Below are 27530 nucleotides of genomic sequence, written 5' to 3'. Positions count from 1 at the left end.
CACACACACACACACACACACACACACACACACACACACCCATAGGAGGGTTTGGGGGGAATGAGGACAGTGCAGAGTAGCTGGAGTTCCAGGCTTAGGAGCTGGGAGTTGTGCGAGGAGGCCCATCACAGTGAGGAGGCAGGAAGCGTTGAAGAAGGCAGGGCCAAGAAGGTTAAAAGTGCCTGGGATAGACAGGTATAGGAGTAACTTTGTTGGTTTCAAATTAATTGCCATGTACTGAGAGGAGTGGAAAAGTCAGAGTAGCAGGACTCCAGGCCTGTATTTTGAAAAGAGTACTATCTTCTGTGTGGAGGATGGGTTTGTGCAATGGCAGGGAGCAATGAGGAGCTTAGAAGGTCTTTCTTAAAGGAAATGATGGTCAGACTAGTAAAGTGGGGGATGGCTGGGGAAGAGGTCTGGGTAGATTAAAGAAGTTTGGAAAGTAGAGTGTAGTGTGACTGTTTAGCAAAGGTCTGAGTGGGTCCTAGATTTCCTCTGGTCCTCTACATGAAGGTGCTTTTGTTGCTTTAGTTGGGGAATAACCCCGCTTCCTGGAACAGGAACAGGAAATGGATTTGCTATGAAGGATTCATGTGAGGTACCTTTGGAGCAACGAAATGGCACTTACTAGTAGGCTTGTGTCAACCTGAGTTCAGAGAGGTCTAAAGCCCAGAAGTGAGTATGCTGGACAGTGCAGGAAAAGCAGACTTAGCAGAGAAGTTAGCCTGGCAAAAATCCGAGGCCTGACACAAAGGCGTGGATGGGACAAGCAGAGAAGGAAAAGTCTTCAGGATTCAGTGGCATAGCTCATTAGTGACCCAAACAGTGCATGGCTCTATTCAGGCAGCTGGAACAAAGTACGATAGTAACTTACTTCTCACAGTTCTAGAGACTGGGGAGGTCAAGATGAAGGCACTGACAGCCCAACTGTCTAGTGAGGGCCCACTTTCTAGTGTCTTTGTATGGTGGAAGGGACAGGGGCACTGTTTCAGAAACTGTTAGGTTGTTTGGTTGGTTTTTTGTTTTGTTTTGTTTTGTTTTATTTTAGTTTGTTTGTTTGTTTGTTTGTTTGGGGTCTTTTGGGGTTTCACTTTTTTTCCAAAGATGGAATCTACAGCTTGGAGCTTTCCAAGTAAGGATTCTACCACTGATAGTATATTCTCAAATCCTAAGATCTCTCTCTCTTTTTTTTTTTATTGAGAAAAGGAAAAAAAAAGTTTACGCCTCCTCCCAGCCTCCCATTTCCCTCCCCTCTCCCCCTCCCCCCACTCCTCTCCCCCTCCCTCTCTAGTCCAAAGAGCAGTCAGGGTTCCCGCAAGGAAGTCAGGACCACGAGGGGTGCACCCACCCACTGAGACAGTGGGGCTGATCTGTTGGGAGCTCACCAAGGCCAGCTGGACTGTGACTGAGAAAGCATGGGATAAAACCGGACTCTCTGAACATGGCGAACAATGAGGGCTGATGAGAAGCCAAGGACAATGGCACGGGGTTTTGATCCTACTTCATGTTCTGGCTTTGTGGGAGCCTAGCCAGTTTGGATGTTCACCTTCCTAAGATCTCTTTTATGAAGACGTTCATCTCATTGGTCTAGGCTCTGACCTCATGGCCTAATCACCTCCCAAAGGCCCCATCTTCTGATCACACTAGGGATTAGGCTTCAATATGTGCATTTGGAGAGGACACAAATGCTCAGTTTATTACAGAACATATTGAGGTTTCTGTGAGGAATGTTCTGTTGGAGCTAGAAGACTCTGTCACCAAGGCCCATACTCAGGAGTGGTGCAGGCACACTCAAGCGACCCAGGTCTGGAAGGGCCTAGTCTTACTGTAGCTAAGGGAAGACTGCCAATGCCTCCATCTCCACCACCCCTGCCTGGGCAGTCCTTAATGCTGGCCAAGCCTCTGGTAGTTAAGACAATCACTCTGCTTCCAGCTAAAGCTGACTGTCAACTAGAGATTTAGAAAGGAACTGCCTGGGTTTCCAGGACTTACTCTTCTAATTAAAGAGAACTGGAGTTAATAGCTTAGTGGTTGTTCCATAATCAGGCCCTGCTACAAGTGGTTAAGAAGCTTGGCAGTGAGAACCAAAAGAGCCTTCAGGGACAGGGGTGTGGCTGTGAACAAGGCTAGGAAAAGGACTTCTGAATCCAAAGCTAAGAATGTGGCTTCCCTTGAGTCATGAATGATAGGGAGGGTTTTTGAGCTGTGGCCCATTGAGACAGAAAATTAGGTTGTTTCATCTTGTCCTGGAAGTGACTGTGGGTGGGGGTTATAGATGGGGAGTGAAAGGAACAAAAGCTCAGGAGTCAATCTGACTTGGAATTGGGGTTTATCATATCGTGACTGGGCTACATTGGACCGTAATTTGCAGCCTCCCCTAACCTCAGGTGTTTTATCCATGTAATCTGTAGGGTATGATTGTTGTCGATGTTAGATTATACTCAGAGGCCCTGGCACAGAGATAAATTTTAAAAGAAAGTTATTTCTGCAATTGTGATTAGCATTTGAGGAGACAAGATTGAACCCAGGGCTTTGTAGGATGGGCAAGTAATGTATCATTGAGACACATCCCCAGCCCTGATTATAATTTTTATGAACATCATTGCCAATATTATGTCCATGTAGTTGTTATAGATTACAAAACACTTTCCTACTTTCCCATCAATTACACTTCAACACACTCCCATATGCTTTTGTCCTCTGTCATATCTGCTAGGTACATTAGGCCCAGTCCTTCTTAAAAGGGGGAATTTCCATGTATTGATGCCTGTGTCAACCAGAGGCTTCATTCTGTATATCATGGGTTTATGCAAGAATGTACTTTATTGAGGGTAGAGAGACAGTTCAGCAATTAAGAGCATATGTGTTATTTCAGGACTCACTCGGGCAGCTCACAACTGCTTATCCCTACCCGGGGAGACCTCACGTCCTCTTGTGGACTCCATAAGGACTGCACTCATATATACATACTCATATTCACTCTCTCTTCCTTTCTCTAAAAAGAACTGCAGTAATGTCTTTGGAAAAGAGAAAACCCTTTCTCATAAGTGAGGCTCTTGAGAACAGAGCAAATGACCACCTTGAGGATAGCCCCACCCTTAAGGATATGGCCAGGACACTGTCAAGAAGTGGTTGCTCCAGCTGAAAAACTGGATTTGAAAGGGTGATTTCTAAGCCCTGGCTCTAGTCTATTAGTATTTCACATGAGTGAAAACGTTCTGATATTCTCCTCAGGTCATTCAAAGAAATGTGTGTATTCCTCTGAGCTTTGCAGTCTCTGTACAAAGTGGAACAGGCATGAATGGCTTTGGGGAATTCTTTTTTCCTGATTTCACTGCTCCTTAAAGTTCATGGAAGTCCCCTTTGCCCTAGTATATAGAAAACTATAAATTTTTTTTTAATTTTTGAGGAATATTTTATATTCTTTTTATAATTTATTTATTTATTTGTATTTTATGTGCATTTGTGTTTTGCCTGCATGTATGTCTTTGTGAGGCTGTCAGATCTCCTGAAACGCGAGTTACAGACAGTTGTGAACTGACTGTAACATAGGTGCTGGGAATTGAACCCATGTCCTCTGGAAGAGCAGCCAGTGTTCTTAACCACTGAGACATCTCTCCAATCCCATTATATTCTTTTAATAGACATTAAGAGAGAGCATTTTTAAAAACATTGTACTAGTCCTCAATGTCCTGATATCACGACTGACCTTTTGAGATGCGTATTTTCTTTCATAGAATAAAAGTTCCAGTGCCACTGTCTCAAGAGTTCTGCAAGTTCACATTATGAAAATATATGTAATAAAATATTTATTTAGGGTTTTCATAAAAATGTCCAAAGTAGAGAATAAGAGAGTGTCTTTTGCTGGGTTGAAAGTCTCTGCAGGAAATTCAGAATGAAATTCAAGTCCCTCAAATATATTTAGATTGGCCTCCACCATGTTTTATCTCCTGTAATGAACTCTTTGTCAGTTTGTCAATTTTCACTAAGTTCAGAAAGTTCATGTATAGTAACACAGATCCCAAGTTTAAAATTATGGTTTATATCATGATGTAATAGTCATCTCTCTTTTCCTTTAGTCAATATTTACCTGTGAGGCTGACATATTATAATCCTGACTTCAAAAGAAGACCCTTTATTTTACCTTCTTCAAGTATTGGTTTTAAATGTTTAAAAATATCAGAATTTAGAAGCTGAGCCATCCAAGACTCTTGCCTGTGTTTGCTTGGAGTAAAGTTCCTAGAGCATCAGGCAAAACAGGCATGTGCAATTCACCAAGTGACCCAGCAGCATAGCTGTGTGCCTATCAGAGTGACCCTGCTCGACTTGGAGCCAGCTTGTGTTTCTCCCAGCTCCCAGCCAGCCTTTCCCCTATGGAAGATAAACCCATTACGTCACCCCATAGCAGCCACTGGGCTGCCTTGGACTTGGCTTCACCTTTGTAAATGCTCCTACAAGGTTGTGAAAGAAACAAACAAACAAAACAAAACAAAACAAAAAAAAAGAACACTTCGTGGGAGGATCTCTGTGTATCAGAATGACTGAAGAATAAATTCTATGCCTTGTCTGAACTCTTCAAGTACCCCATTTTTAAAAACTGAGGAAAGAGTTATCCCCTAGGAAGTAGGTATAAGAAATAGATAAGAGTTATAAGTGTTCCATATAAAATATCTGATGGGCCAGTGAGATGGTTCAGTGGGGGAAAGACTCCTATCTTTAACTCTGATGATCTGAGTTCGAACCCCAGGGTTCACATAATGAGTGGAAAAACTGATTCCCTCAAGTTTTCCTCTAACATACAGATGTACATCATGGCATGCTCACCCCACACACCCATGCATAGAAAACTCATAAATAAGAACATAATTTTAAAAACATTAAGACTGTCTAATGCCCTAGGACTGGTCACACAGGTCACCAAAGGAGCAAATGGGGATGTGTTAATAAGCTCCTTGATTTTAGATGAGATTCTCAGCAAGTAAGAATGGAAAGAGTATTCATTAGCTCAGGAATGGCCAAGTAGACAAATAAACTGGGTTCATCCCCATCTTGATCCTGGAGTTCAAATGAGGTCACCCTGGATTTTCCCATATTTCTTAGACTTGGTATTTTCTATGTTACTTTGACTATGTGAATGAAGGTGGTTCCTGGTAACTACAGGCTTATGTTGTCCCCATTTCTGGATTCAGAAGAGAGACCCTCTTGGACAAAGTCCATGTTGGCCCTGAAAACAGGCTCAGAAACCTTTTGTTTGGGTCATATGCTTATGCCAAGAATAGTCACTGTCAGCAAGGATGGGATGTAGTGGAATTACATCAGGTGCATGATCAGTTTAAGCACCTTCAACCCTATGCTTGTATCTTGAGTGTATCTTTCTCCACGCTAAATGCTTGTTTTATACATATTTTCTTTAGATGTTGTCCATTTTGTGTATTTCCATAAATGCATATATAAGTACATCCATGTATGTATTACATGTGTGTATATCCACTTGTGTGTATATTTATATTCATATGGCATACCATATTTAAAAGTTTATTAACAGGGCATTCAAGAGTAAATCTTAAGTTTATAAAAATACTTCTCCTGTGGCCCTAAGGTCAGTTCCACCAGCCTGGGTACTACCTCTTTGGTGCACCTTGTAGTGGTTGAAGAAAGGAAGGACAGGAGAAAGAAACAAAATATTGATTCTATTCAATAAATATTGAGTTCCCACTATGCACTGGCACTCTTGTAGGCACTGAGCATGAACAGTCAAGAAAGGCCCTGTTTGCAGTGTTTACTCAGTAATCTTCAGAAAGGTAGTGAAAATATACTATGATACTTGGCAAGGATGAGTGTTCTGGGGACAGACAACAATAAGTATCTGAAGAAGGACACTTAAAAGAAATCCCACACTAGTTCAGAATTGAATATAATAGAGGATTATTTATTTAGGGGTAGACTCACAGATCACAGCACTCTGCTCAAACAGGGAATAGTAATCAATGTCACAGCTGGAAGAGAGAGAGCACAGACTCACATGTTACATCAGCATTTATATAGTATGTAAGGTTCCACCCAAGTGGGCGGGTAACTTAAAGGCTATTGGCTACAGGAATTCCTACAGCACCTACCCCTTTTGTTTAAATAAGAGAGTTCTAAGCATAATACATACAATAAGAACAAATGTGTTAAACAAGAAACGTGATAAATGTTTTAATAATTATCTTATCTAATGAGTTTAAGTCTTGTATAAGAATTAACTTGGCCAAGTCATGAGAGGGAAGTAACTACAACTATCTAGTCTTCAACCCCATCAAAGATCTGAAAAGGGAAATAATATTACTTGAGTAAGCAGGAAGTGTAATCAAGCAACAAATGACAGAGACAACTGGCTACCTGGGCAATCACACAAAGTTTCATTTTCAATATTGGAGCAATCAACTTTGGCTAAGGCCTAGAGTAACTGACAGACCATTTTCAGAGGCAAAAAAAAAAATTTCAAAACTGTCTTACTCTGTCTTGGCAAGATTTAACAGTCTTTTTTCTTATATCCTGCTTGTCCTGTCCAGACATTGTGCATTTTGTCAGTGGTTGATGCATGGACAGTTCTTTGCCCAAAGGCCAGTTTTGCAAAGCTGAAGAATACAAGCTCCAAGTGGAGCGTCTTTGGTGTTCAACATTCTCTCAGGAATAGATTGGTGCTGCCAGGAGCAATCGTGTCTCACATCAACAGAACCCTAAGTTATTTTAATGCCATATTTTACAGCTCTTTAAAGTGGTTGAAGATTACCTATCTATGCAGAATACAATTTCTCTGTATTTAAAAAACCTGATTAGTCTAACTATAAGTATAACAAACATGGATGACTATTGACCTATAATTCTTAATACCTATATAACTTAAAGACTAAAACTTCATATTAAAATATTAAATAGTCTTTAAATAACTGTACAACAAATGAGGACAGTGATCTCAAAATGTAAACAATGTATAAGTATCTTGATCAGAGGTAGAAATGTATTTTTGCAATATGATAAATATATCCTAAAATTGTATCAATATACAAAATGTCTTAAGCAGAGGTAGGAGCATGCATGCATACAATATGACAAAATAACTTTGCCTAGGTATACAAATATTGTAGATGAAAATAGGAACATATTCAATATAATTTAAGTTTGTATCAATATGCAAGAATCTATACCAATGTAAATAATAGCTCACAAGTATTCAGTCCATTATTCACTATTAATATTAGTGTGAGTAAGCTCACACTAATCTATTATCCCATCCAAGTATCAATAGATACACAGTAGGTATTTAAGCAGTCAAATAAGGAGAGGACAGAAGAACTTCTTCTTGCTTGGAGATTCTCTTTAAGTAGACCAATTTTAGGTAAAGAGATTGCTAATTGCAGATCCTGCTGAGATAGCCCAAGCATAGCAAAAAGAACCAGCCAGACAAGTTTCTGAATGGAATAAAGTAAGATGGATGCATTCAGATTAGAAAGGTTGTTATGGCAACTGCATCCACACTATGTGAAAGATCCTACAAGTCTACCAATGTAGGTTGAGGTGAGACCATGCATGGCCATAAACAGTGAGCTCAGAAGTAACATCACCAAATGCATGCTTTAAAGCATAGCAGCAGAAGGGTAGAGGGCTAGGAAAGTGGATACAGGGGCCAGATGGGCAGGTCAGACATAGGACTGACTGAGGGCTTTGGTCAATGGATGTAGATGAAAGGCCACACTTCCAGAAACAGTGCCTTGCAGGTTTAGGGAGCCAACTCATTTCTTGTAACCTTAAAGGACTAACTTATTACCTACTAGACCTGTCTTTTATTTTATTTTATTTTATTTTATTTTATTTTATTTTATTTTATTTTATTTTATTTTATTTTTTGGTTTTTCGAGACAGGGTTTCTCTGTGGCTTTGGAGCCTGTCCTGGAACTAGCTCTGTAGACCAGGCTGGTCTTGACGGGCCAGTGGTGCAATGGATAGACCTGTCTTTTATAAATATAGTAATAAGACGCCTTTGGAGATGGAAATAGTTTGTGGAGATGGCTCTCTCATTTGTTCACAGTAAAAACCACTTCATCTGTCTGGTATAGGATGAGGAAAATGACAGCAGTACTAGTCACAGGAACTACAAGTAGCTGCCAAGAAAGACTAGAACAGTGAGTGGCCAATGCTTTGGGGCCTGAGTCTGTGAGAGTGACAGTACCCTTGGAAAGGAGGGATTCTGCTAACCTTCCAACCAGGCTAATGCTCCTTCTTATCCACTTACAGGCACCTTTGAAGTGGGTGTCCACATCGCCGACGTGAGTCACTTCATTCCTGAGGGATCCTCTCTGGATAAGGTGGCCGCTGAGAGAGCCACAAGTGTCTACTTGGTTCAGAAGGTACAAATCAGCTTTGAGTGTCCTAGATTTTACGAAGTGTTCCCACTTAGTATTCTTCCTTTATTTTTAATTTGTGAAGAACATGTCTTTTCTGAATCTTTTCCCAGATCTAGTAAGGTCTAAAATACAAGTTTGGCACTGGGAACATGCTTGCCCTCTGTTACTGCACATGTTTTTAAAAGAAGCCAAAGCTTTCGTCTCAAACCTCCTCTTCTGAGTAACCTTGTCACATCCTTCCAACAGTGGTCAGTTTTCAAACTATTGCTCCAAAGAAAGGCCTAAGAAACAGCTGGGTTTGTAGTTTAGATAACAACACATCTAATCTTTTGTGTTGTGTCCACTCTCACACAATAGATACCAAGTGGAATGACAGTTCGCTATGTACAATAGGCCTTAGAGAAACATTTTCAACCCTTGTTCTAAATACGTGTACCAAACCTGTCCTGGTCTGCACTATACAGGTAGCCCACAGAATCCCCAAGATGGACCTGCTGTTAGATGTCCCTCACCTTAGCTATAAAAGGAAGAAATCATATCCCTTCTTGGGGCCAGGAGATGACTCAATAAGTAAAATATTTGCCATGCAAGTGTAAGGACCTGAGTTTGAATCCTAAGTACTCACATAAAAGCAGGGTATGATGATATGTATTTGTAATATTAGCACAAGTGGGGGTTAGGGGAGACAGATCCCCAGAACTCACTGCTCAGCAGATCTAGCCAATCAGTGATTTTTGGGTTCAGTGAAAGGTTCTATCTCAAAAAACAAGGTGGAGAGTGGTGATGATGGAGGTGTATGCCCAGTGTTGGCCTCTGGTCTTTACACATTTGTGCATACACACATGCAGAGAGAGAGAGAGAGAGAGAGAGAGAGAGAGAGAGAGAGAGAGAGAGAGGAGAGAGAGAGAAGCAGAGGGAAAAAGGAAATAAATACATCCATTCATTCTATTTAGACTGGCACATGCCTACAAGTATCTATGAGAATCCATCCCTTTAACAAGTATTTTCTTTCTTTCTTTTTTTTTTTTTTTTTTTGGTTTTTCGAGACAGGGTTTCTCTGTGGCTTTGGAGCCTGTCCTGAAACTAGCTCTGTAGACCAGGCTGGTCTCGAACTCACAGAGATCCGCCTGCCTCTGCCTCCCGAGTGCTGGGATTAAAGGCGTGCACCACCACCACCCGGCTTAACAAGTATTTTCTAAGCATCAGGTATCTATAGGCATTATGGTAGGCCCCGAAGACAGCTGTAAATAATAAAACATGCATAACTTGTCTCTATCTTCCACTGTAGGTCATAGATTCTTCTAGCCTTTTTGTTCTCTGATGGTGTGCTCCTATGCTCATTTTGACTCATCTTATTTGGGGCTGTGTCTAAATTTACTTCCTGTCTGGCTCCAATGAACTCAATAGCTTGAACCTTTCCTCCCCAATCCCATGCTCTAAAACATGACTTTTGGTATTTGATCATTGACTGTATCAAGATAAAATAGCTGCCCCCACTCCTGCCAACCCATTCCAAGACATTCTGGGAGCTGGATATTGTTTGTGTGGCCCCAAGCAGTGTCCAGAGACTAGCCAGGTTCCATATTTACTCTATTCTGAGAATTTCCAAACACTATCACCAGGGAAGGGGTATAGCTTCCTAGTCTCTCTCTCTCTACTACAAACTGCCTGTGTGCCTTCACTGTTGGCAGAAGGAACACCAAGCTATGAATTATGCCTCACAAACAGTGTGACCTCATAGTGCAGCTGCTGCCTCTTCGGATCCCTGTGTATTTTAGGTAGAAGCTGCAAAGGACCAAGAAAGAGGTCTTCCAGGGTCTAGGTTTTCATGTAGCTTTGGTCCGAAGCATTTTTATACGATTTACTAAACAACCTTCCCTTTCTCTTAGTTCTTGTTGGCTTCTCTTGCTCCCTCCACAATTTAACAAACAAGACCTTGAAAACATACGTATTCCTGGCTCCCTGAACTTCTACTTCCTGATGCTCCCCAGAAAGATTTTGTGCTTTGGTGCTATGTTCTCTAGATGCTATTAAGGCACGCCACAAAGGCATACACTGTGACAAACAAGAGAGACTCTGTATCTAGCAAGTTGGAGGGTGAGGACCACCTTAAGGTTATCCCCGACATCCACACATTGAGCATGCCATGTGCCTGTCTGCACTCACACAGTGCACACCTGTTTGTGCATTCACTTCTGGGGCAGTGACCTTTATTCAATTTTGTCTCTTTTTTTGTATCTATACTATATATCTTGAAGGGAAAAAACTCATTAAACTCCAAAGCCCCCTTCTTAACTTAAACCTCTGAGAATGCAGTTTTGATACTTGTACACTGGCTCCACTTAACCTCAAGCTGAAGCTGCCCCATGTGTACTTCCTGCCTGACAGTAATATTGGCCAAACCCAGCTTTTCCCTGGTCCAGACTTGGAAGAAGAAGATAAGCTTCCAGATCTCTTGTAGCAACAAAACTTCTAGTGTTGTGATGGAAAGCTCAATCTTTGAAGTAATCTGTTAAAAGCTGTGTCAAGTAAGTAAGTGTGAAAAACTCTCCATTTACAATAGTCTACTGCTGCCTTTTGGTCTGATGAGTTGAGAACTTAGATGCCATTAGAGCCCCTTCCTCCAAGCAGGTGGTTTTCTCTTATCTTGAAGCTGAATTCTCCTTTTATAACCAGAAAATATGTTTCAAATTAGAAACAAAAGAATAAAATCGGATTAATAACTGAGTGTTTCACTTTCTGTTCCCTTTACTTTGGTTCTGTGACTGTCACAGTTTGAGAATCTCTTTGGCAGTGCTTACTGGGGCTCCGCTGCTAAACTCTGAAGGTGGAGAGCTGCTGGAAGAAGGGCTGTGAGCCTCCACTGCCCAGCCCTGCCTCCAACTTGGCAGGAGCTCGAGGCACCGACCCACAACCTTGGACAGCAGGAGCTGTGCATTCTGATGCTTTTGAACCGCTGCTCTGACCTTTCTTCCTTCTCGGTTTTGTTTCTTAAAGGACTGTGTCCAGGAACTTTTCTGCTGTTTTCACTTTACTTTGCCTATAAAGGTCTTCTTAAAAGCTGGATGAGCTGCCTTTCCCTTGTGCATATTCTCTGCTCTCCCATTTGGCCAAATCATTTTTTCCCAACTCTGTCACTCCAGGGAAGGGGGCTGGGTATTCCGGTTGATTTCCCATCTATAGGAAATGTGGCTCTGACTTCTTTTCATTAGGATGCTGACTTATAGGTGACTGATGGTCAGAGTTACAATCTAAGCTTGGTTTGGGGGATGATCCCAGAGAGTAGAACAATATGCAGTGGAGCCAATCCTGGATCCAGATCCTAGCTCACTAGCTTTACATGAAATTCTTCTTGTTGAGATTTGACTCACAGTATAATGATTCAGTGACTCTTGCTAACAAGGAAACATAGTAAAGAGAAAGATAAATTTAAATAGTATTTGTTTAAATTTTAAAAATGCATCCTTTCTTTTTGACAAAGATGTTTCTGTTAGGATGGGGACAACTATATGTCTGTACTTGAACCTATTCTTTTCAGAGGCCATGACATCTGCTCAGCTAATGTGTTCTCTGGAAAATAAATACAATTTAATTTTAAGTTTTAAGGTAATTAGAAAGAAATAAATATGTGAATTAAGTTTTAAAAATAAAAGAAAACCTAAACAGTTGAAACCTAAACCTAAACTTTCTGTCTGCTGGCCCAGCCATGCATGTTATTTTAGGTGTGAAGCAGCTCGAGTGAAAGCTCACCATAAATCTCGAGGATGTTTTATTGGTAGTGCTTTATAATAGAGATCAAAGATTGGGATTGGAACCCTGTCTTCATGTACAATCCAAGAGTTTAAGATGTTCCTTTCTGACACCAGCAGATTGTTAGCGCTGCTGTTTTGTTAATGTCAAACTGGGTAGCAAAGAGTTGATCGAATTCTGGATCATGGAAGTGTTGATATGAAAAAGGAAACCCTTTAAGTAGAGATGTTGGCTCTCAAAACATATTGTGTATTTCCTTTAGGTTTCTTCAGTCTGTGAGCAGGGAGCTAGCTGAGCATACCTTGGTGTGAAAATCTCCAAGCCTTCAGAAAAGGAGAAAATACCAACTTGCCATGCTGCAGATCTGGGGTGCACTGAGGGTATAAGGGGAGGGTGACCTGGGGAACTAGCTGGAAACCCCATTACTTGTGAGTGTCTGGCCTGATGTCACTGCTCATCCTTCCTGTCCCCCTGCACCCAGATGATTGATTCTTCCCTCTGTGGCCTTTCAACTGGTCACAGGGCTGTCCTGGCTCACCCACTGCTGAACTTGGCTAGCCTGCTTGCTGTGGCTTTAGCAGATGTTTCTGTTCTCTGAGGCTCATGTAAGATTTTATAGTCTTATTGGTACCCCCACCCAGCAGTATTGGGCAGTGGTGTATTGACCTAAATGGCCAGTTCCCTCAGCTCTCCCAAGCCCTGGTCCAGAATCTTAGAAAGTCAGGGTCCTGTCATCGCTCCTTTTTTTCCTACACCAGCCTTTAAGCTCTGTCAGGACAGAGCTTTGGGCTTATGTCTGAGATATTCCCCAGCTCTCTCCCTTTTCTGCTGCCAGTTCTATCATTCTTCACCACGTAGCAGTACTGACAGGACTGCTGTGCCAGGTATCAGGGATGCAAAGCTGAGAGAAATACTGGTCCTGCAGTCCTGGTTCTGGTCAGCATGTTTGCAGTCTGGAGAGATGGTTCAGCAGTTAAAAGTTCTTACTGTTCTCACAGAGGACCCAAATTTGGTTCCCAACACTTACCTGGCATCTCAAAACCACCTATAACTCTAGTTCCAGAGGATCTAACCTTTCCTTGCCTCTGTGGTAGCGCACAGAAGCTCTGTGTACACAGGCACACACCCCACACACACACAGAGACGCACACATATGAACAGTAAATAAATAAAAGCTTTAGAGCCAGTGTGTTTGAGGATCAGCATGTAGTGCGGACTGGCTGAGGTATGAATTACAGGGATTGCCAAGAGGGGAAACTGGAGAGAGGCCTGAAGTGGCAAACTAAGAAGCATGGGTTATGCTGGGTTTCGAGAACAGTTGAGTGACCTTCCTTCTGAGGATAAGCTCACTTGAGCACTCTGGATAAAGGGGAACTAAGCCTGAATCGGGGCTAACATTTCAGTGCCAGGACCCTTTCCTTTGAGTAATTGCCCCCAGAGGCAGACCCTTGTTCACATACTCTCCAAAGGGTTTATCAGGGCTATAGGATCTAGCTGAATGTCACCCCTAGTTCCAGAAATCCCTATCATACAGCAAGAAGGAGGGAGAGGGAAAGGGTGGGGAAGTGGAGAATCTATTTCTCCAGGTATTGCTACTGCCTACATCAAGATAGATGCAGAGAGCTGATTCTCCTTAGTAGCTCTTTGTGTATATGACTTCCCATCAGTGACTTTAAGGACCCAACCCTGCTTTTACTATGTTTTGTTTTTGCTGTTGTAGACTCGTAGACTTATGTATAGCTCAGGGTCTTCCTGCCTCTGTCTCTGTCACCATATCCAACCTATGGGTCTAGTCTTTAATGAAGGCTTATTGGTCCAACCAAAAGTATCAGGGCCTCTTTCATTCATAAAAGACCCAAATCCAGTTGCTGAATCCAGCTCATCCAGCTCATTGATTCCTGGAAAAAGGAAAGGCAATAGACCCTATTATAAATAGGATTCCTAAAACAGAGAATGTAGCAATTACTGGCAGATCACCTGCCTGAATAGGATTTCAGGTTATCACTAAATGAGGTGTAGTAAGAAAGAAGATGCATGGCCTGGAGCACTTGCCTCATAATCATCAAGTGGTCAAGAGCACTTGCTGCATAATCATCACCAAACTTCAGAGATAACCCGGGTTAACACGACAGGTATCCTTACAGAGCACCTGTAACTCAAGCTCCAAGGGATCTGACACCTTCTTCTGGTCTCTGCTCGTGCACAGATGAGATGCACACAGACACACACACAGACACACACACACACCACTACCATCCATGCTAAACAAACAAATAAATAAATCTTAAAAGTAAAAAACATACACCGAAGAATGGATAAGGAAAATGTGGTACATTTACACAATGGAGTACTACACAGCAGAAAAAATAATGACATCTTGAATTTTGCAGGAGAATGGATGGAGCTAGAAAACATTATTTTGAGTGAGGTAACCCAGACACAGAAAGACAATTATTACGTGTACTCACTCATAGGTGGTTTTTAAACATAAAGCAAAGAAAAGCAGCCTATAAACCACAATCCCAGAGAACTTAGACAACAATGAGGACACTAAGAGAGACCTATATAGATCTAATCTACATGGGAAGTAGAAAAAGACAAGATCTTCTGAGTAAATTGGGAGCATGGGAACCTTAGCGGGGTTTACAGGGGAGAGGGGAGAAGCAGGGAGGGGAGCCGAGAAAAATGTAGAGCTCAATTAAAAATTAATTCAATCAATTAAAAAAGTAAAGAACATGCAGAAATCTGGAGAAAATAAGGGTGTTGATGTTTGCTTCAGCAACACACATATTAAAATTGGGATACAGAGATTAAAACTGCCATTAAATAAGGCTTACATGTAAATTCTAAAAGTTTCCCATGTTTTAAAAAAATAAAAAAACTTCAGAAGTGAACTTTGTTTTTCTATTTTCCATTATTACCTTGAAATACCTGAAGCTATGTATGAGGTTTATTAAGTTCAATTTTATGTCTTGGGTTTTTGTTTGTTTGATAGTAGATTGGTTGATTTGGTTTGATTTTTATTGTTATTTGTTTGGTTGGTTAGTTTTGAGACAAGGTATCATGTAGCCCAGGCTGACTTTAAACTCTCCAAGCTGAGAATGCCCTTGAACCCCTGATCTTGCCTCTACCTCCCAAGGCTGGAAATAAAGGTACATGCCGAATTTTGAAGCCTGGAAGTCCCAGCAGCCTAGGACCATCTCTAGTGAGGTGCCCTCTTTGTACCACATCAAGGCAGGTGTATTGTATTGGTGGGAGCTATGAAAAAAAAATCATGTGGTAGGATGGGAAACTAGAATGAAAGGAGGAGCCAGATCCATAAACTATTTTGAGAAACTTCAAGTGAAGAGACAGAGGGTGTGGCTATGGGAAGGAATAGAGTCTGGAGTTAAGGGCTATTCTACCCTTGTGCTCTGACCATGGAGAACCAAACCAGCTGAGCAGGGAGTTCACTTAGCAAGAGCTACAAGCAGTTAGACCAGGCTTAAGACAAGGGACACAGCACCCCTGAAAAGTTAATGAAATTGGCTCAAAAGGATGGTTGATTGAAAATACTAGAAAGGGCCTGAGTCTATAATCCCTATGTAGAAGAGTTGGGTTTTCTATTGAGAAAGAGTAAGAAGGTAGTGGGATAAATTGGAGGTGAGCTGTAATGAGTGTGAAGCCTCCGCACAGCTCAGCACATTTCCTGTCACCATCAGTGTTCAGACAGTAGAGTGCCCAGAACAAAGAAGGCAGACTGTGAGGCAGTTGGGACAGTGGGATTCGGGTAGCTGGGAACTGTGGTGGAGTTCCATGCTATATAGGGAGTGTGATGAATGCAGGCCTGGAGAGAAATACCAGGGCCCAGGGAGCATGGGCACTAGCCCTGTGCTATTGGCACAAAGAAATCTTTCCTGGTTATCCTTGGTGCTCTGTACATCACTCTGACCCGTAGTTTCTCCCGATGCTGGGACAGACCTCATATAGTTCACATGCTGCATAGAATCAGGGTACCATTCTCCCTTCTCACCTGCCTGGGCAGGCATATGAGAAAGTGGCTTTTAAGAGAGGCCCCACTTCAACAGCCCTCTTTCACAAGGAAGCCTGCTGCACTCTGGGTTGAGCAGAAATGCATGCACAGTGACCCCTGGAGGACCAGTGGATTTATGAGAGGCTGTGATATGCCAAACCACAAATGTGATCATAACCTCTTAATTTCTTCTCCTTTGAAAGACACAGGCCTAACCACCTATTTACAAAACTGGATGAACATGGACTGTTTGCTCTGAATTCCATTTGATTTCTTCCTCAAGATCTAGTAGAAAGTTTATTAAAAGGACTGTCCCCTAAAAAAAATAAATGCAATTATGCTACCACCGATTCTTCATGAAACTTGAGTTCTTTGGCATCTGACTAGTAGGAGGAGCAAAGCAGTTTTGATAACCTGGGCAGACACAGGGTGTGCTGGTAGTGTTTTGTTTTGTTGTGTTTTAGCAGAGGGTAGCCAAAATTCTTCCCTTTCTACTGAAAGTACAAGTTATGTAAAGATACTGCTATAGAATTCTGCTGGCAAGGATTTCATGAAGTGGGTTTTGTGTGTGTGTGTGTGTGTGTGTGTGTGTGTGTGTGTGTGTGTGTGTGTGTGTGTTACAGTAAACAGAGAAAAATCTCCCAGGTTATTCATTTCCTAACAGAAATCAGTCATCTGCATACTAATAGTGCATATTGTGTTGAGGGTACTAGATAGAAGGACAGAGCCAGACCTCTCTATGTTCTTAGAGTTTCCATAGCCTGGAGCACCTAACAAGGCATCAGGATGTAGTGTGGTCAGGGCCGTAGAAGTGGTGTGGAAGAGCAGGGAGGGTGGAGTAAGTAGCTTATTCTTTGGGTCTGCCCCACAGCCTCTGCGAAAGAGCAGGGGAAGCTACAAAACAGTACGTTCTCTGCCTGGGGGAGTCTGGATAGGCCCTGAAAATGGCAAGGAGCAGAATCTGGAAGGATATGTCAAAGTTTGCCTGAAGCAAAGTGTCCAGAAAGGTGTTCCAGAAAATGGGAACACCATGTGCACAAGCTGGAGCAGAGAGCAGGCAAGACAGGTGAAGGGCTTGCAGTGGGAAGTCCCACAATCTAGAACCATGTGTGTTAGAGGGGAGTACCTGGGCACAAGGCTGAGTGAGGAAGACTGAGCCAAGGATCACAGGGACTTGGACACGTTGAGCTAACTTTTATTGAGTATTTCAGAGCTATTTCACTTTGAAGAAAACCTAGGTCCAGAATTGTCCTAGCTGACTGCATCATCATGAAGTGCTGGGCCTAGGGTCTGATTTTGAGCTCAGTCTCTGTGTCAAAGCCTCCTTTACTCGCTTACACCTGCTGCCACTGCACTGCTTCAGCTGTTTGATGGTCTAAGACCTCAAGCCCCACCCAGCTCTTCATTTTATACAGAAAATTTTAGCCTCATACTTGTTTATAAAAATAGATAAGGCTTAGTATGTATAATAAGCATAAATTTATATTTAAATATATAATCAAAGATCAATTAATAGAAAGCATAGCTTTTTAAAAAGTAAGCTCTTCTTTTGAAATGTTTTTAGACTTACAGAAAAATTGCAAAGACAGAGAGCCTCCATTGCCTGCGTCATACATTGCCATATTCTCACAACCAGAGCTAAGAGACTGCCTTTGGGACACTGCTGTTAACTGTACTTCATCCTTTGTTTGGATTTCAACTATTTATCCATCAGTGTTTTCTAATTCAGGGTCTGGTCTAGGCCCATGATGCAATTTTTTTTGTTGTTTTGTTTTGACAAACACTAAAGCATTGATGTCTGGAGTTGTATTATATTACATTATCAGATATTGTCTTGGGACTGAAAGTATGATATTTTCTTGAACAAATACTGTTTAGTTAGAGAGAGAGAGAGAGAGAGAGAGAGAGAGAGAGAGAGAGAGAGAGAGAGAGAGAGGAGAGAGAGAGCGCGCTCTGGACTAATCATTGCAGTAAGCATGCTGGTTAAGCATCACAGACTGAGTGACTTAAGCAACACACCTTTAGTTTTTTACAGTTTTGGAAGCTTGAAGTCCCAGTTCCAGATGCTAGTTGATGTGATTCCTGGTGAGACAGTGTGCTCTTTCTGCAGAGACTTCTAGAAGTGAACCTCTATCACCTTCAGCTCACTCTGGAAGCTCAAGCTGGTCACCAAAACTCTGCCTCTGTGCTGCCTGAGACAGACTCCTGCAGGTTGAACAAGGATGCTCAGAAACTCTCCTCTGTTCACAGGTAGTTCCGATGCTTCCCAGGCTTCTATGTGAAGAACTGTGCAGCCTCAACCCCATGACTGACAAGCTGACCTTCTCTGTGATCTGGAAGTTGACCCCTGAAGGCAAGGTAACAAATTGTACTTTGTCATTCATTCTCCACTTACCACTGTCCCATCCTGTGTGTCATGGTAAGCACCCACTGTGTGCCTGCACTAGACTGAAATTTCATAATGGGTGGATGCAGAAGATCTGGGGAAGCTGCTGTAGGGAAGACATCTTAGGGCTCTAGCCTCAGAAGAGTCAGTCCTACCTAAGAGGCAAGACTGACCCTACCTACTGCCAGTATTTAGCAGCTAATGGAGAGCACTAATTGTGGAGGTGGGAGCTTAGGTAGGAGATGGTCCAGTGAGGCTGGATGTACGTCTGGAAAGCAGGATAGGAAGCTAGGCTATAAATGAATTGTGGGAGTCTGTGTTCTACTAATGTCCTGGGGAAGATGGCAACGAAGGCTGCAATATCCTGTGAGATGGCTGGAAATATGAAGACTAATAAAGAGTAATAGAGTACCATTTCAGTCCTAGAGTGAGGTAAGGAAAACACAGATAAGAAGGCTGTCAGCAAGCACTCCCTATACACAATGAGGAAAGAAGATGGGTAAAGATTTCACTTGGGAAAACCAGTTCCCTCCTCAAAGTGAGCAACTGTAAACATCACAACAGGGTCATGTTTGAGAACCTAGGGCTTACTCAGCATAGGCTTCTGCAAAGCTGGTGGCAAATACCATGAAAGAACATGAGAAATGTATATGTTATAATAATAAATGGAAGTGAAAAAAGATGCTTAATTATAAATAAAGATGGAAGATTAAATAACCACACTGATTTTCATTCCATCCCAAAACCTCACTAAAACAACAGTAGAGAGATTTAAAAAAAGAAGAAAGAAAGAAATAAAGAAAAAGGGAAAAAGACAAACCCACAAGGACAAAGAGAATGGGAGAAGAGACAACAGCAACAAAATCTTGGAACCAGGGGAGCAGATGGATGAGTGGTAACTGACTTAGCAGTCCTGAAAAAGTCTAATCCTGAGCCAGGACAGAGGAAGCCAAGAAACAAAAATTCAGAGGTTGACGGTACCAGATAACTCTGCGAGGTGGGGGAGGGGTGGAAGAAGTGAGTCTGACATCAGTATTGGTGGAAAGTTCATTAAAAAGATTGACCCTCCTAGTCTTAGCAGAAGACCCAGAGATTTTTTTCTATAACTAATGCAAATGAAGGTGTGTCTGAAGCAGGCACACCACTCTTGAGTACAGTTCTTCACAGAGCTTCAGGATCTAGGAGACAAGGAAAAGACCCAGAAAACTTCTATAAAGGGCCAAGAGAAAGCCACACACAATAGACCAGAAGGCAGAGCAAGTTCAGACTCTTTCATAACAATCTTAGAAGCTTTGTGATACTGCAGAGAGAGCTTGTTTCTGTCTTGAAGGCTAGGATCCCTATAAAATGTACTCAGCTAAGCTGACAGTAAACTGAAAGTCAAAAACCATATCTTCAGGGCCTGGAGAGATGGCACAGCAATAAGGGCACTGTCTGCTCTTCCAGAAGACTGGGGTTCAATTCCCAGCACCCACATGGCAGCTCACAACTTTGTGTAACTCCAGCTCCAGGGGACATAACAAACCTTACACAGACATACACAAAAGATAGACAGATAGGTAGGTGAGTAGATAGATAGATAGTAGATAGACAGGTAAATAGGTGGGTGAGTAGATGGATAGATAGATAGATAGATAGATAGATAGATAGATAGATAGATAGATAGATAACAAAAAGCATATCTTCAGGCATGTGAAGTCTCAGAAACAAAGGAGCACTTATAAGGCCCTTTTTCAGGAAGCTTTATAATGTCTTCTTGGATCTATAATCATAGAAGCTGAGGCAGGAAGCTTGTGAGTTAAAGGCCAGATGGGGTTACTCAGAGAAAACATCTCAAAAATGAGTGAGAAGAGAGGGGAAATAAAAGGGAACAAAAAAGAAGGAGGAGGAGGAAGAGGAGGAGGAGGAGGAAGAGGAGGAGGAGGCGGAGACGGTTGATGGCTTTATGGTTAAAAGTACTTGCCATTGCAAATGTGAGGGCTTGAGTTCAAATCCCCAGAAACCATGGAAAGTCAGGCCTATTTTTGAGTATCTGTTGTCCCAGTGCTCCTACTTTGAGATGTGGAGCAGAACAAAAAGAATCCCTGGAAGCTCTGGGCCCACTGCCTCAATCTATACTAAAAAGTGGGAACTGACTCTTGAGATTGTCCTCTGGCATCTGTATGTACACCATGACAGGAGTGCCCACATACACACATACAAGCGCACACTATGTGAGATCATAAGTTCATGTCCATTTTAAAAAGACACAGCAGAAAGCTTGCTGTCTCTCCTCTGACATGTGGAAGATGCTTTGTAAAAGCAGCTGCTTTGTTGGAGTCATGAAGATAGCCCTCACCAGGCACTGGACTGACTGGCACTTTGATCTGGAACTTCTAGCCTTCAAAACTATGGGAAATGAATTTCTATGTCTTAAACCACTTGGTTTGTGGTGGTATTTTGTTATAGCAGCCTGAACAGACTAACACAGTATCAGATGAACTTTGTTAATGAGGTTATATAAAAATCCACTGAGAATAGACCTTTTACCCAGGCATGACTTTTTAATGTATAGTGGCCATTTAGAAAGTACTGACTTAATGCTGATCTCTAACTGTGAGCACATTTTATTATACAGTATTTTTAAAACTACATTGTTAATGGCATTGCTTTTCTTATTAGTCAATTATTTTCAGTATTAGAAAGCCCACAAGCTCATATATTAGATGCAGGGTTACTAAAATTCTAATTTTATTAAAGTTCAACTTGTGTCATCAATGATAAGCAATGTCAGTTGTTTCCGTGAAGTACAAATACCTCAGTCTAAATAGCCATGGTTTCCATGTCAGCTGTTCTTCATATGAAAATGATATCTTTGTGAGAATGTTACCAGTTTAACCTACAGATAGTTATATGCGTGTTTTTCCTCCAAAGGTCATCCTCCTCCCTCATGAAGTTTAAGTGACAAAGACAAGTACTTGGGGTTGAGACATAGAAAAGTAATGGATTTTACTTGTCCAGTGAGAACATTCTACATTGATCTAGCTCTTTTATCACTGCCAGTGTGTGGTGGGGGGAGTAGTGTGACTGCTATGTCACACACAGGTGAAATGGTTCACCTGCCAAGGCTTCTAGACCATTGCTGTAAATGGCAGTATACAGTCAGTTTGTGTAATACCCTGGATTATGACTGAAAATAATTTGGACCACATAGACTCCTAAATGGAACTCAGAGGCCCACTGGAGTCCATAAACCATATTTTGAAAATAAAGACTAATGTTTGATCAAGCAAACTAAAATAAAACATATATGGATCTGATGAAAGAGAAAGCTATACAGTGAAAACTTTCTGTTTTAATAGTTCTGAGACAGCTGCAGCGTGGGCTGCATAGTGAGTGCTAGGTCCGTCAGGGCCACATAGTAAGACCCTGTCTCAAAACAAACAAACAAACAAAAAGATAATGTTAAAATGATACTTTAATTAGAAAAAATTCAACTATAGATAACATAAGAAAAGCATCACAATAAGCCCCCATCCCTGTATCCCAGATTCAGTACTGTCAAGACTTTGTTCTCTGTTAAGACTATAGCTTTTTATCTGCATGGGAGGTAGAAAAGACAAGATCTCCTGAGTAAATTTGGAAGCGTGGGGATCATAGGAGAGGGTAGAAGAGGAGGGGGGATGAAGGGAGGGGAGCAGAGAAAAATGTATAGCTCAATAAAAACAATTAAAAACATAAAAAAATTGTAAAAGAAAGAGAGTCCTCCTGCCTCCATGAGCCCCATGTGCTTATCTAATGTCATCAAACTGTGAACCACAAGTGAGGACATTTGTTTCTCCTGATGATTAAAACAACAGACAAATTACAGAGAATTTATAAAAGGAGATATTTGATGTAATTTTCTTCATTTTTATGCAAAAAAGACTACAGAATTTTAAAACAAACTACAGACATGTCATTTCACTCCTGTGTGTTTTGATATATGACTAAAAATCTGGGCATTTTTTTATATAACCACAGTGTTCTCAGCATACCTAACGATGAATACTGGTGTCAGGATGTCATCCAAGCCTAGTCCCTAATACATTCCTTGGTTCTCTCCAGTTGATTGGTCTAAATTGGAATCAAATAGTTAAAACATTACATTTGGTCTTTATAGTTTTTAACTATCTGTACAAAGTTCCTTTTCAAGATCTAAAAGGCAAACATTGTCTGAACTATAGAGAAGGAACTATGAATATAGTGTGCCAGCAGCCATATTCTGGTGTACATGGGAGCAAGCTTGGGGGCAGTGAATGGAAAAAGAACAAAAGGAAACAAAAGAGAATGCCAATAGTAGTTATATTTGGATAGTGGAACGGTAATTTTTTTCTATTTTCTAATGCTCTTTAAAATTTGAATAACTTCTATATTTTTATACTTTTAAAATTTATAACTAAATAGAAAATAAAAGCCCATAGAAGCATCCTAATTTGAATCAAGAAAAGAACACTGTATCTGAATTATGCTGATAGGGCAGACCTGAGAAATTGAAGCTGCCTAGTCTAATGCTTAGCTAGAATATGGGGGTCATTAAAGAAACACTAGAAAAAATGTAAACTCTAATACTCACTGGCTTTTGAGTTGTTTTTTGTTTTGGAAACAGTGTATGGAACCCAGGTCTTCTGCACAATGAGGGCTGGAAGACAGCTGAAAGAGAGGCACATGTCTACAAGAGTGCTGGGCCCCTCCAAACCACACCAGATAGGAAGTATGAGGGTCGGAATTGTGGCCAGGGTTGTGGGGCAAGGTCCACTAACCACATTCTTCACTCTGTGGTCACCCCAATACCCTCCCTAGACCCAGTGACCACATGAGAGGTAGATCAGTTGGTAAACCCAGGGATGTGGTGACATCTCTCACCCGTAGTCAAGATGCCCATAATGAAAGATTCAATACCATATTCCAGGCCCTAGGACTCCGGTCCAAGACACTGTAAAGGAAAACCTGAGCCAAGCTTGAGACCAGATGAGAAGTCAGGGTGCCACGGAAGGCCCTAGAGACCAAGATAGCTCCTCTTCAAGAGCCTAGGTGAACAAAGAGGAGAAAGCTCAACGCCTGTGTAACTGAAGCCCCAGACTGAGTTTGCAGGTTCAGGGGAGCTTCTCTTGGTATAGGGGATTAGGTTAGAAGGGGTGGTGCAGGGCCAGGAGCACCAGGCCACACTGGTTTATAGCCACCAGTCTCTCCTGGTGTAGAAGTAGAGTAGGCTTTGCAGGCTTCCTCGGGTTATTGTAATATCCTGCTTTCTAAGGCAAGTATGATCTCCTACCAGAAGGCTGCTCCAGCATTTTTTAAAATATGGATACTTTCAGCATCCACACTAAAAGCTCTACTTTCACTAAACCAGTGCTGGTGACACTCTTCCTCCACTTCAGTATTTCTCTCTGCCTTTCCCCATCCTTCCCTGCTCATCACTCTGTAAAACTGCCCTATTGCAACCTGAAAAAAAGCCCTTGTTTTCTGGGTTTATTAATGGTCACTCTCTCAGTCATTAGATCTCTAGCCCCCTTCACTTCTGCTACATTGAGCAAGTCCAAGCTGTTCTACCTTTGTGACTGTGCTTCTCTTCATAGCCACAAAGGTAGGACAACTTGGACTTGTTCTTCTTTCTCCTAACACAGTGACTACCTTAGTTCCAGTCCACATGGTCTTAATCTGGGAACTTTTAGTCTGTTTCTCCACTAGAAGCTGAATTTGACTCCTGATTAGCTCCCAAAGTCCAATATTTGAAGCATCACTTACAGAGACTAACTCTCTCCCTAATTGACCATCTGTCACCCAACCCCCTGGCCCTTATCTTCTGTCTTGCCACCAAGGGGTTTGTTGAACTTAACAAGGAATTGTTACACTGAGACTCCATATGTGCTTCTGCCCTTTCCTTGAAGACTCTTCCTCTCAGCTCTGCCAGCAAGAAACCGGCTTATTCCTTGGGATCCAGCTGAGATGAGGGCCTCACACGCCTTAGCGGTTCCTCACTCACTTAGTAAGTGCTGCCCAGCGCTGGCTGTGCTTGCACACCATACAAGGTGTTGATTACATCCCTATCAAAGAAGGAACTGTTCTCTCCTCCTTTCCCTAAATTTTCTAGAGTGGAGGCACCTTGCAACTTAAAAGTAAGTCATCTTGAGATATTTTAAATTTGTTTTTTAATAAGCAGATGAGAGCTATTGGAGTGTATCTGTAGGCTGAGTGGAAGACAGACAAGATGAGGAAGAAGTGACATTTTTGAGGCCTGGTTGAGAAGGTAGTGGTAGGCTCAGGACTCAGCCTGTGTGGAGATGCACTCCCACAGGACAAGGAACTCCAGCTCTCCTCCCTTGAACAGAATAAAGGTAGGGGCTGGGAATGAGGTTCACTAGGTCATGGGAAGGTACTTAGAGGAGATTCCTGTCAGACTCCCAGCGGTGAACGTCATCTGCTCTGCACTTTAGGGCCATTTCTACTCCACTCTGTTCTCCTGTTTTCCTTCTCCCCAATAGTTCAGTGTCCTATACCCAGCAAGTGTTTAGAAACCATTTCGCTATGTTTTTCACTTCTGTTTACACTCTTCTGTTTATCCCAGCTGCCTAGTTAGAAGGTGAACCCCGCCCCCAGCCAGGTAAGGACATACATTCTCAAAAGCCTCTCCAGCCCTCTGACGTTGCATGCCGAGAGTGGAGCAGAGTCTCAGGAGCCCTCCCTCCCTTCTCACAGCCTTCCTCTTCATCCCTTAATGACCCCTGCGGACTTTCATGCCTTGCCGCTGGCCTGCCAGATACCAGCCCTGAAAAACTTGAGAAGCAACTGTTGTATTTTTCCCATGGTCCATAGCAAGCTCGTGGAACAAGGTTCAAACAGTGCCATGTAATTTAGGGCTTCTGCTAGAAGCAGTGCTGGGTGTTGTGTTTCATGCCTAGGCACCTACTAGATACCTGTCCTGAGCATCTCCAGAGGTGCAGGAGCTTCTCAGACTGGTTCTGAGGGTCAGAGAGGATTTCCAGAATCTCTACCCTTTGTCATTACCAGGGACAGAGCCTAGCTGTTTTATTTCAGACATGTAGTGACACCTCTGTTGCAGGGCGGGGAGGGGATGAAAGAAACTGCCATCTTCCATATCCCTCATGTCCCAGTTTCCTGCTGAAGGTACCAGCCAACTAGATGGCTTACCTAAGGTCACTTTAGAGGGACAACAGAACTTAGTTGTGAACACTGATTTTGCTGTGAATCTTGGGGATGAAAAGCAGAATTCAAAATGAAACATTTCCAAGAAACAGAACAAGACGTTTGTTTTAGAAAACAACAGAACAGGTGTCTGTACTGAATATCTTTACAACAAGAACAAGGGGCTCCGGGAGCTGGCTTACATGTGACCTGTTCAAAGAAAGGCTGAGGTGCTAAATTCACCTGGCAGAAGGTGTCTGTGTTTCCTGGGTCAGGATTTCCTCTCCTGCTTCCCACATTCTCCTTCCTGGCTTTCCTTGCTTCCTCCTTCCCCTCCTCCAGGTTCCTTCCTGTGCAGTGACCAGGCCCAGAGATGAGTGTTTAAAGACTCCTCCTTGCCAGTCCTCAGAAGGAAACACTGTGAAGGTTCCACCTGACATGCCTTCACTCCCATCATAGGAACAAATTCCTGTCTCCTGGCCACACCAGAGCAACTAGTTTCATTTCCCTCTAGCACAGTGGGTCTAAGCCTTCCTAATGCTGGACCCTTTCATACAGTTTCTCGTGTTGTGGCCCCCAGCCATAAAATTATTTCATTACTGCAATGTTGCTACTGTTGTAAATTTTGATAGAAATGCCTAACATGCAGGATATCAACCCAAGGGGATTGAGACCCATAGGTCGAGAGCAGCTGCTCTGGTATGTGTATGTGGCAAAGACTTGGTTTCCTTTGCTTCCTTGTTTTTAGAAGTTCACACAACTGCCAACAGGTCAAGGTGGCAAAGGACCTAATGATCTCTCTGGGGACTGGAGGACAAACCAGAAGAGTGCTGAGACTGTGTAATTAACTCCACTTTCTTTTCTATGCAAATTCTGACCTGTAAACAAACGGACTTAGAACCCAGAAAGGCTTGCAGACTTGGAACCAGGCTGTGGTGGCAGGCTTCTGGGGCACAGACCTTCGCAGGCTCTGTCCTGTCCGTACCCAAGTTGCTTTACGCAGCAAGAGCAAGCTGTGGAATAAATGGAGCTGCTGTTGCTGGGGTGGCAGCCTTGTTACAATTTCATTCTACACTGCTGTCTTTCCCCTGTTATAAGAAGAAATCTGAGTCCCAGTCAGTTACCGCTGACCTCAATTGAGGGAGGGCCTAGTGAAGGAGCCCCTTGCCACCCCTGCTCACCCTGAAACCACCCCACACTTTTGACCTTCCTGTAGAGAGCCAGCCTTCCTTCTATCCAGCACTACCTGCCCTTTGCTGTCTCGCAGCCTCTACTTTCTGCCCAGGTCTTTTCCAGATACTTTCCTCTTGGCACATTTGGCTTGCACTTTGACCACACTAACCAGGATGACCTGGCCAAGGCTATAAGAAGCAGTGGCAGTCAGCTCTACCTGCCCCACACACCACCACTCCAGGCAGCCTGCTTGGTTCCAATCAAGAAAGTGTTTCTGCCATCATAGGCCCTTTGAACTAAGTGTTTTCTATGTGGAAACCCAGAGGTTCAGAAGTCATTTCACATCTAGTTATTTACAATTTTAAATTAGCTTCATTAATAGTTTTTAAACCAAAGGCATCTTAATGAGGTGCTGATACTTTTTAGAGGATAATTTTTAAAAAAAAAAAACATTTGCATGAAATAAGACAGGTTGTCTAAAGGTTTCTCCATATGTTATGAACTTCAGCTAAAAATAAGTGTGTGTATGTGTGTGTGTCCATCCACTAGATTTTTTATTTTGAATCTTTAGGTATAGACCTAAGAGTTTGTGTGATTCTTGAGAATTTCCCATCTTTTTGCCCAGCTGTAAAATTGACTGTAGAACGCCCCTTCCCCT

The 27530-nt window shown here is 42.3% G+C and overlaps 1 protein-coding gene across 2 annotated transcripts in view; it reads left to right on the top strand.

The window, feature by feature from the left end:
- Positions 1-27530, top strand: part of Dis3l2 (DIS3 like 3'-5' exoribonuclease 2) — a 315411-nt gene that overhangs the window by 214926 nt on the left and 72955 nt on the right. For both annotated transcript variants that reach the window (XM_026786355.1, XM_026786354.1), the window contains 2 exons: positions 8278-8390; positions 18400-18507. In XM_026786355.1, coding sequence (XP_026642156.1) covers positions 8278-8390; positions 18400-18507 — 221 coding nt within the window. The remainder of the gene's footprint in view (positions 1-8277; positions 8391-18399; positions 18508-27530) is intronic.

This window comes from Microtus ochrogaster, linkage group LG4 (genome assembly GCF_000317375.1).
Source record: "Microtus ochrogaster isolate Prairie Vole_2 linkage group LG4, MicOch1.0, whole genome shotgun sequence".
Lineage (NCBI taxonomy): Eukaryota > Metazoa > Chordata > Mammalia > Rodentia > Cricetidae > Microtus > Microtus ochrogaster.
Note: the sequence above shows the minus strand (reverse complement) of the source record. Positions and strands in the feature narration are given on the sequence as shown.